At 37.3% G+C, this 11,320-nt stretch overlaps 1 protein-coding gene across 1 annotated transcript in view; it reads left to right on the top strand.

The window, feature by feature from the left end:
• The first annotated feature begins 3,793 nt into the window (after window positions 1-3,793).
• The window catches only part of LOC142354102 (uncharacterized), a 9,577-nt gene continuing 2,050 nt past the window's right edge, over window positions 3,794-11,320 (top strand). The window contains exons 1-2 of the mRNA XM_075406373.1: window positions 3,794-4,225; window positions 7,857-7,965. Of these exons, the coding sequence (XP_075262488.1) occupies window positions 4,106-4,225; window positions 7,857-7,965 (229 nt within the window). The 5' untranslated portion in view covers window positions 3,794-4,105. The remainder of the gene's footprint in view (window positions 4,226-7,856; window positions 7,966-11,320) is intronic.

The raw sequence follows: 11,320 nt of genomic DNA, 5'->3' as shown, positions 1-11,320 counted from the left end.
ATGTCAACAACATGTAGCATTATCAATTGCTGTCACTCGCCGCATCATTATTTTACCCCCTTTGAAATCATAACGCCATTTTTTATTCCAAAACAATGCATTCTTCAATTGATAGGCAAACAAGGTAACAACTGGAAAAATCAGATACCAAGAGAGTTCCTACAGGACATGAAGTAATGGGTGGACAAATATGAACGGATGCCAGACATTTCTGTTAACAGGTACCTGATTCCTAAACCAGTTTCCAATCATAAAATTCAGATTTTTTGAGATGCATCAAGTACTGCAATAACAGCATACATGTACATCAGATCAAGCTACGCAGAAAAAAATAAAAACCCAATACGTGATCAGCAAAGCAAGAGTTGCACCCATTCAAACAACAGCCATCCCGGTGTTAGAACTTAAAGCACCAGCAGTGGGAGCAGAAATTGCTTCCTCTGTACGAAGCGAAATGGCAATAAACTCTGACAAAACTCAATTCCGGACAGACAGTTTGGGCACATAAGGTTGGATTAAATCGACAAATCGCCAAAACCTTGTGTAGCAAACAGATATGAAAAAATTTACAGAAAAATCTCATTCAGAACAATAGAATTTTGTACCCGGGAAAATCAATCCAGCCGATCGTGCAACAATACAACTATTTTCAACAGGCTTAAAAAAATGGCTGTCAACATCAAACTTTCTCCTAGTAAATCCTGTTCCAAATTTACAAAGAGATCAGCAATTGATCTACAGCGACAAACATTTTACGTGAAGAAGCTGCAAATGCAGTTATTGACACTGAAGGATTTCTCCACTTGGACTAAAATTGTGCAACGAGCAGAAACAGTAATGAAAGCAATTAATATCTTCCTAAAACGATCCTCCAACAAAAACTTCTCTGAAAGCATAAGATACTTTCAACAGAGAAAGGAAATAGACAAACGGCACGATTTTTTACAATTCACTCCCTTAGTGGACAAAGAAGATTTAATATGAGCAAAGGCAGTTTTTCTAAAACGGAGGGTGCAAAAGATTTACAGATTTTCTAAAACGTTTTTCTACGACGGAGGGTGCAAAAGTTTACCTCCCTTACTGCCGACTTCCCCTGTTTCGTATTCATAGGAGCCGGAAACAATATCTTAATCTGAATATTGGAAAAGATTTTTTCGGATCTTTCTACATCGAGCAAAGTAATCACAATTTGGAAAACCAATATGTATGTCTTTTCACCTGTCTTGCCACCAGAGATGTGCATCTGGAGGTTCGTCTGGCATTAGACTCAAATACGTGGCTATTAGCAATCAGAAGATTTGCATCGTGACAGGGATATTCCGAGTTAAACTTTTCTGATAATGGATCGGTACTCATATTGGCAAAAGAATGTTGGATCTGAGCAAAATCTGTGTTGACAACAACGCAACTAAGTCCCAATTACAGCAGCAAAATATGACATGGAATCTGAGCCCACCCTTAGCCTCAAACTTTTTGTTGGTATATAGGAAAACCTAATTCATTCTGCCAAACGCAATTTGCTAATATTATTAGGCAGCCAAAAATTGAAGATCAATTTTTAAACAATTGTAACCGAGACTGAAGGGTTTCTCAACTTCAAGCCAACCACATATGTGTCCTCAGACACAAACGACAAAAAAGCACTAACAGCTAACCGTTTTTAATTAAGACGTCCTTAAAACCCTTGAGCACCGTGGCATCAACAAACGAACTTTTAGTAAAAGGGAGTGCTCTTACACACAAACGGAACAACGCTAAGATGCTGCAAAAACAAAAAAAGAGCCTCTACTTTACTAAAACGTTCAACGTAGTCCGAATCTAGCTCAAAGTGTTTCCTTGCTTTCAACGACAACAGTCATTATCAAGTGTTTGTTATTCTTTTCCTATTCGACAGTTTAACAAAAGCTAGTCTCCTGACTCCAACTCACTTAGTTTCAACGAGAACATTCACATCGACAGATTCTAATTTATTTGTTGCGACAATCTTCAAAAAACCTAAACTTTCACAGCCCCATGAAGCCTAATAACTGCTGTCACACATCCTTGTCATTCAATAACACAGTATTCCAAATCCAACGGATCGAATTAAAACAGCGGTGCGTTGTTTTGTATGATCACCACTTTTCACCTGTCAACACGGTTTATATGTTGCCCCGGACGATTGTACAACAAGATTATACAGACATAAACAGGAAGCCAAAATATCTTCAATTATGACAACAGATGATCTCTAGAGCTGATGATCTCTGCTGCTCAGATCTTATCAGCCGCCAAAGGGGAGAACAGAATCAGAGTATTTGAAAGAAGGTAGTTTGGTCTGATTATTACACGAGTTAACTTCAAGAGATATTTGGCCAATGGGTCGAACTGTGAAATGCAACAATGGAAAAAATGACGAGCACGATCCTTTTGCGTACGAGCACCAATTTTTACCTGTCCTTCCGGTTTATATCTCGCCCCGAAAAGTAGTACAACAAGTTTATACAGACACAAACAGGAAGGCAAAATATCTTCAACTATTACAACAGTTGATCTATACAGCTTCGCGACATTCCAAAACGACCTTGATATTACGGAACGGCAATAGAATAATAATGTCAATTTATTGATATCGAAATCTTTAATTTTAAAATATAACAAGAGTAATCAGTTGTACTCACATGCATGCGGCACGTAGAGTTCAAAGACACGCTGGATTTCCTTATTTGTTTTGATTGATTGATGACTTCTGGTTCAATTTGATTTGTAAAAATTGCGGGTTTTATTTTTTGCCCACTTGTGCAACCTAGCAATTCATTGTAATCTGGAAATTTCCTGTGAATAATTAGTAAACGTCAAATTTATGTCAAGAATGTTTTAGGCATTGGAAGTTTGAAATTCATTTTAAGTTTCCCCTTGTTGCTTCTAAGAGAATGCTTTTCTAAGAGAATATTTTCCTAAGAGTTTTTATAAGAGAATGTGCAAGTTTTTCTAAGAGAATGTGCAGTTAGAAAAAACAGCTTGTGGTTTCTTAAAAGTTCGATGATTTTTTTTTGCATTTTGGATTGTGAAATTTTCAAAAGCAAACGCTGATAATCAATGCTCCTTATTTTTTGTCCAATGAAACCCAGCAACTATACAAAATTAAATTGTGCCGATATAAAATTTTTCGAATATTGTGAGTGGTTCTCTTTTTTATTAACATGATGTAAAATGAAATGCACTGAAAACTCGAGGCGACAAAAAAAAACAAAAAATGGCAAACAAATTGGAGTGAGTTATTCACTGGATTTTTGCTCTAAAAGCTGGTTTCAAAACCAATTTTTTAAACATTTTCATTCGATATCATCAAAGTTCAAACTTTACCTTCTTAAAGTTTTAATTGAAAAATCGAATATATGTAAAGTTTAAAGAAGAACAGACGAACTTTACGGCGATAATCACACACCTCATATTTTCTAATTTTTTATACTAATATTTTTATATTACATTAAAAATAATCAGCCAAAAAGTTGAGCGAGTTTTGTAATAAAAGTTCATTTAGATCAAATCTATATAAAATAACACACGCCCGTTATAAATTAAAAAAAGCGTGTCCATCTATAATTTCTAAAGATAGCTTTTTAAAGTATGGTAATACTTGTGTTGAGTTTCTGTGGCTTTTAACTTTTGTACACCAAATTCTTCGCTGGTTCAAACTTTCTCAATGTCAATTTGATAACTAAATTACGTACCTAGTTCAACTCTTTAGCTGGCTTTTTATATAATTCTACGTGTTTAAACACACCAGTTCTGGAACGCTTAGTCAAAATCACGAACAAAATCTATTTGCTGAGTTTGTGCAAAACGTTTTTGGATATCGCTTAGAATAGAAAACTGGTCAAAACTTTGGTGAACAAAGTTTATTATTAAAAGCTGAATTAGATAGTTATTTAACCACACGTTTTACTTTAAAAAGCTCACAAAAAACAATAAGACAGAAAAAAATTGTTAGCTGGACAAAACGATCTAGAGAAACGCCAAAAATAGTCAAGTGTGTTCTACACGCCTGCTAAAAATATTCAAAAATATTTATAAATTTAAATAACCCAAAAGTTATAACCTCGCGGGTAAAAAGCGGGTTAAAATGGCGACGCGTTCTATTTTGTTTGGCTTTATAGCTTTCCTTCAATTGATCACGCTCATCTTCCTGGCACTTGTTTACATTCCAGGAATGATGTATTTTGAATGGAAGGCATTCGACCAGGTTAGTTTAACTTTATCACTTAAGTCACAAAGGATTTGCTAAATCCGAATTAGAAAACTATGAATTCCTCTTGATTGGAAGATATCAGTCAGTCATTGGCAAGAAAAATTCAAAATGATTTTTTTCTCTCCTCTTCTATGCTAATACGGTGACACCGCCGGAGTTTTTTTGTTTTTTTTTGTTTCAAAAGTTTTTTAGAAAAAATTTACAGAAAAACAAGGAAATTTCCCCCAACCCTTGGGTTCATATAACGGAAAACAAAATTGCCTAAACAAACAGTTTGGCGGGAAATTTCTGACAGGCGGGTCAATTTGGGAAATTTCTACCAACAAGAATTTTTTGACTTTTAGCTGCGGGAATGGTTAGCGGCGCACTGTTGCAAAAAATTGAATCCAACTAATATGTAAGACGGGTTATCCTAATTTGTTTCGCCTTAGAACGCTTTTTCAAAAAATTTTCTCCGGAGAGAAAAAGATTTTATCCTCGCCAGTTGGTTGTGAGATATTTGTTAAAAAAACTTTTGTGAAGTGAAAAAGTGAAAAAAAAACGAAAAACGCAGGCATTTTAACAGCTATTTTTTGGGTTTTTGTCCACTATCATGTGAGATAACCGAAAAAATTTGGCACTTCCAACTTCAAAAATGACCATATTCACAAATGAATAATTTTGATGACAAAAAAGACCATCATTTTGATGATTTTTTTTCTATTACGTTGGGCATAGCTTCAAATTCTGTAATTTATCTAATATCAAAGTGCCGCTGCCGTTTAGTTCTTGCCAGTGGAACACTCTAATACTGATGCTTATGAATTGTTCTTTATGTTACTATTTTAATATTATTAAAAATATTTATTGGACGGGTTGTAATAAGTTTTAAACGAAGCTAACTTTAGATCCGTAAAATGTTTGTATGCTGTCGGATCACCGCTAATGTCCAATTGCTGGGAACCCGGCCCAAGCTCACAGAAATTCATGTAGCAATTTTTTCATAAAACTGGAAAGCAAAACATAACAATTCACTAGAGAGTGCGATGTCAAATGTGTTCTGTTAGAAGGTTGAGAGAGAAAAACCTAATATGAATTGTGCATATGTTAATATCGATATAGCTTAACAAGAAACTATACTTGCTCAACGCATACTTGGCTAGAGAAATGAAGCACTGAGGAATAAAAAAGAACATGAGAACGGGTTCAAAGAGATACCCAAGTTCGAGAGCTTAAGACCAGTTGGCGCAAATGGGTAGCATATTAGGCTTGCAAGTAGGAGATGCTGGTTCAAATCCAGTACTGGTTCATTTTAACAGTAGTTGCACCTTTTTAAACCACCTAACAGTTTATGGGCCCAGACCCTAGTCTCTGAGCTTAACTGTAGAAGACAGACAAGATATTTTAAAACAGTGAGAAAGATGATGCGCAATTTAAGGGGCAGTGTTAGATCGTTGAGAGAGAACAACCCATAGTAAATTGTACAAAAGATAATTTTGACACAACTTAACAAGAATTTCTACTTGTTCAACGTATACTTGAGAAATAAAGACTTGGGGAACAAGAAAGAACGTGCGATTGGGTTATAAGAGATATCCAATTTCAAGAGCTTAGGACCAATTGGTGCAAATGGGTAGCACAGAAGGCTTGCAAGTATGAGATGCTGGTTCGAAGCCAGTACTGGTCCGCTTTCACAGTAGTTGCTCCTGCTTAGACCCCTAACGTGTTCTTTTGTTTTTAATCAATTCTTATTGCGGTTTTGACAGCTGTCTCACTTAAGTCACCATTTTGATTGACTAAGAGTGTACGCCACTTTTCATCGACCTTTTTATTTTTAATTGGCATTAGTGGGAATAAAAAATTTTTGGAATTAGTGGTCGGTTACCAAAGCAGATTTATACGATAGATTTGATATTTGTAGTTAGAAGTTTAAGCCATTGATAGGTTATTTTACTTAATTGTTTGCAAACAGAGGTGTTTGAAAGTTTAAGACGAAAAGTTTCTTAGAAACTGCAATCATTTAGTAGATGCTTGGTGTGAATATCGCTTTTCATGAGCTTCTCTCAACTGCTGCAGATATTAAAAGAGTAGATAAATTTACAGAAAGAGTACCGGAAAAACATACCAGTATTGGAAAAGCTTTCACGCGGAGGTTTAATAACATGCAATGGAACAAAAAACCACACGTTTTTATATTTGTTTGTTTAAAACTTAATTATCTTTGAGCACCCAACAAACTAGCAATACAGAATGGAAAAAATTGAGAAAAAAGAATAGTGAAAACTGAAAACTGATTGTTAGCTTTTCCAAATTTTACTCCAACTGGTGCATATTAGGTCATTTTTCTCTAAACCAAAAGCACTGTTTGTCATCAAGGGATAGAAAAGATATCTCAGTTCAGAATGACTTTAGTTGAATTTTTTTCAGCTGTAAGTTTTTGAACCCTTAAAAAATTTTCGGGGTAAAAATTCATTAGCTGAGCCACTATTACAGGTACTTGGATTGACCATAGGCGCAAGAGACCTATTTGCAGTTGCCTCTTATGTTGAGTATAACCAATATAGCGCCGAGTGATCATTACACAGCTGTCTTCTTTTATACTGTGAAACTCAAAGTTTTAACTTAATTTTTTTTTCAAGTGCTCTAGAAATTTAAAACTTAACTTGTGTCTAAAACCATTCAATTCATCAACTGTTTCGATTCTAATGAACTTAAAAGATGCTGCGCTTGAATAGAACAAAATACCCATTTAAGTTCCGAGAAAAATTTGCAGACGCTGAAACAAGTTTTCAATTTCGCTACAGTTTCTACGGTATCCTTCAACGGAAATTGTAAAAACAAAAAATAAACCAACTGTCTTTGCATAAAAATAAGCCTGTAATAAGTCTCGCTTTTTGTAAGTTTTTTCTCCTTGACTTCATCATAGTCCCATAACCTTGTATGCTTGTTCAATCCATAGCACCGGACACATGAATCCGATTAACGGGACAAGAGTTATCTGCCTGAAGGTGTATTTTTGATCAAGAATGCCACCCTTTCCGTCCCTTCTCCACAAAGATGTTCTTTCAAAACAAATATCTACCACCTTATCATTAACCCCCCCCCCCCCCCCCCCCCCCCCCAGTAACAAATTTTGCGGGCCGTTCATTTTTCACACAGTAACGTGCTATATATATCAGAATTATATAGCCCGTTACTGTGTAAGAAATAGAATGGAACGTGACGCCTGTGGGACTGTGGAGGAGAGGCGTGAAAGTTATGCCCACTTAGCTGGGGAAGGGGGGGTTGGAGTTGACAGAATAGATTCAAACATACTTGTCACAAAAACGAAAATCAAAATTTCAATATTAATATATAACCTGGTATAATCACTATTAATATATACTAATTGTGATTATACCAGGATGCATATTAATAGAGAAATTTAGTTGTTTTGATTGTTGGCGGGAACTAAGCTGAACATATTATTTTTCATGCAGTACTTTTTTACTTTTTACTCGAAAATCAAGACTAGCCAGTGTAAATTGTGACATGAACAGAACAGTGGTCATTCTAAAAAAACAGAATGTCTCTAGACCGATTCATTGCTGATTGGCTGATCTGCCACCAACCCACGGGATCAGTTAATCAGATATTTTTGTTTCAGGTTGATGAGAATCTGAAGTTGGAGTTGCGTGAACTTGACAAACACATGGTCTATGGCATCTGGAGCAGATGTATTGAGGACAAACAGGATACCTGTGAACTGATTGAAGGTCCGTCAGCACAACCCCCCCCACACACACACGCACACAACACACACACACACACACACACACACACACACACACACACACACACACACACGCACGCACACACGTGGGCTTTATAGATATCAACATTTTAAACCCCTGTCGTGGTCGATAACACGGGTCAAAGAATTCAATAAGTTGAATTTTAAATTAAATTTTGAACTGAAAATATACCAAAAATGAGCTTGTATTTATAGTAGTTATCTATGCGAAAATATACAGAGAAAATTTAGAATAGCTAAAAATAATTTACATGATTGGCATGTGAATAGATCTTGACTCCGAATCCCGGTGGTGATTTTCTATTTTCATCAACATTTCATGAGAATCATATATGGCTTGGGTACAATCGAGTTCATTAGTTGGAGGTCGGTGGATGTTAAAATCAGGTTTCTGTTGGTGGGAGAATTTACTTCTGACATATGATTGATAGGTCAATAAGATAATGATAGCGCCAAAACAAAATTAGAATTGAAATTAGTTTTTTGCCCGTTACTTATGGACAAGGCAATAAAGTTCGTCAGGTAAGTTCTTCTTTCGTTTTTTGAAACTTTATTAAAGAAAACTTCTAAGTTTCTTGATGTTTCTTTGAAACCATCACATCCTTCCTCCTTTTTAAGCAAGTTTGTGGGTATAGGTTCTCCAAATCTGTCGTGTTGTTTTCTGTTTCTTGTTGATGTTCGTGAAAGCTCTGAGGTTTCGGGTTGTTTGTGCTCTGCAGATGATGTGGCTGCAGAAGCTTCATCTTGAAGTGAAGGTCCCACATCTGTGCTCTGAAGTTGTTGTTCTGATTGAGGTATGGTCTCCTCCACTGCTGGTTCAATTTTCACATTGTCCTCGTCTAGTCTCGCAATTTGGTTGTCGCTCACTAGAATAGTCCGTGCTGAGTTTTCGCGATGTATGAAAGATGTGTTCAAGCCCTTCCTGATGATGAAGGTAGCAGGAACTGTCTTTGTTTTTTGTTGGCCTTGAATAGAATGGCTTCGCACAAGTCGAAATCTGCTATTGTTGGTAGCCTCACTCTGCGTCCCAACAAAAGTTCAACTGGAGTTTTGCTCCTCGTCTTTGAAGTGTTGCGATGTGTCATCAGTGCTCTTTGCAGGTATGCTCCACATGACACATTAAGGTTGGGACTCCACGCTTGAAGTGCCCGCTTCACTGTCTGAACTGCTCTTTCAGCTAGTCCATTAGCTCTTGGATGATAGACGGGTGATTCCATTATCTTAATTCACAGTGATTCACACCACTGTTTCAGGTCACCACTTACAAATTCATGACCATTATCAGATACTAATGTTTTTGGCATTCCGAATCTTACAAGATTTGACTAAGATATATTTTAACTGTTTCTGATGTTCTGTTTCCCGTGGGGAAGGCTTCTATGCAACCAGAACCCGCGTTAACAATTACTAAGATTTTGCCTTGGTACTTAACATAACCCCAGTCTATGTGCAGCCGTTCCCAAACGTCGGCTTCTGGCCACGCAGAGACTGTTTTTCCCAGGCTAGGCCTGTTCAATTGACAATTCTTACATTTACTAACAAAGTGTTGAACGTCTTGGGTAATGCCAGGCCACCATGCTATCATTCTGACTGATGCCTCAGTTGCATTCTTCCCAGGATGTGTCTCATGCACTTTTGCCAAAACCAAGTGTCGTAGTTTGAGTGGAATGAAAGTAACAACACCTCTGAAGATGATTCCATTATGTAAAGTAACTGCATCTTTCTGTTGTTCGAATCCTTTTTCCGCTTCTGAACATTGTTTCCAATTGCCGCTTTTGATTCGTTTCATTATGTCCTGGAAGAGTCTGTTTGATCCAAGTTCAGTTGTGATTTCTGCTTGAGTCACCAAATCACTGTGGGCGAAGTAGATGTTATTGATTGCGAAGCACACTCGATCGTTTTCCGATTCGTCTTCGTCAAAATCCATTCTGCTCAAAGCATCTGCATGGGGTATCTGCTCTCCTGGTGTGTACCTCAACTCATAGTCGAAACCCATTAGAGCTATTGCCCATCTGGTGATCCTCGCTGATGCTGTCTTCGGGATCTCCTCGTCTGGTGCAAAGAGATACTTGTGTGGTTTGTGGTCAGTCTGTAGGGTAAATCGTTTTCCAAGTAGGAATTGTTTTAGTCTTGTGACAACAAACACAATTGCCAGTGCTTCCCGCTCTATGTTCAAGTAGTTTTGCTCCTCTGGAGTCAACTTTCTCGATACAAATATGACTGGATGTCCTTCTTGCGAAAGAACCCCGCCAATGGCTTTTTCAGAGGCGTCAGTAGTAACTGTTGCTTCTTTTTGTAGACTATATGTCTGTACTATTGGGTTAGCACATAATTCATTTTTTATGTCTTCAAAAGCTTTTTGGTGCATTTTGCGCCATGAGAAATCGCTATTTCTCATGTTATTTAAGAGTGGCATTTTTGTTGCAAAATCAGGAATCATTCTTCCGTAAAAATTAGCTGGCCCAACAAAGGATTTGAGTTGTTTATTGTTAGTTGGAGCTTTTGCATTTTTTAATTTTTCAACATGTTTAGGATCTGGTGCTATTCCCTCCTTTGAAATGGAGTATCCCAAAAAACTAACGCTATCGACTGGTTTTGAGTTAGATTTTTTCTCATTAAAAGTAAAGTTTTTCTCACGTAGTGGACTCTTGACTTCAAGCATTCTCTTGTCGAACTGCTCCTTGGTAGTTCCATACACCAGTAAAACGTCGTGAAAGATCACAACACCTTTAATTCCTTTGAGTGTTGATTCGATGCAATTCTGGAAGTAGTCGGCACATCTTGAACAGTCCCTGAGATGTGTTGACTGTGCATATATCATTAGCATCTTCGTCAAGTTCAATTTGATAGTAGGCATCTGAGAGTTCAGTTTTGCCAATGTATGAGGCCCCATGTAGGTTGTGGAAGATCGTATTAGGTAGTCCTCATCCATGACCTTGCCATTGACGTGCACTTTCAAGTCCATGCAAAGTTTCAGTTCGCCACTCTTCTTTCTCTGCCACACCACTGGAGATGCATTAGTGAATCCTCCTGGCTGTACCGGTTCAAAGATGCCTTGTCTGACCGTTTGTTCCAGCTTCTCTGTGACCTTGTATTGAAGAGGTAGAGGTAATTTTCTGGCTTTGCAGAGCATTGGCTGTGTTCCTGGTATCAGCTTCACATGAAATTTGTAACCCCTCAAAGCAGGTAGGTGCTCGGCTGTGATGTTGTTCGCACCGTGCTTGAGTAGAAAGTCTCTACCAAGTAGTCCAAATTCTTTATCAGACTGCACAACCGCAAGTTGTTTTCGCGTGAGCCTGCTTCCGTTCCACTCAAAG

The sequence above is a fragment of the Convolutriloba macropyga genome, chromosome 15, assembly GCF_964194025.1.
Source record: "Convolutriloba macropyga chromosome 15, txConMacr16.3, whole genome shotgun sequence".
Classification (NCBI taxonomy): Eukaryota; Metazoa; Xenacoelomorpha; order Acoela; family Convolutidae; genus Convolutriloba; species Convolutriloba macropyga.
This window is presented reverse-complemented; position numbering and strand designations above follow the sequence as displayed.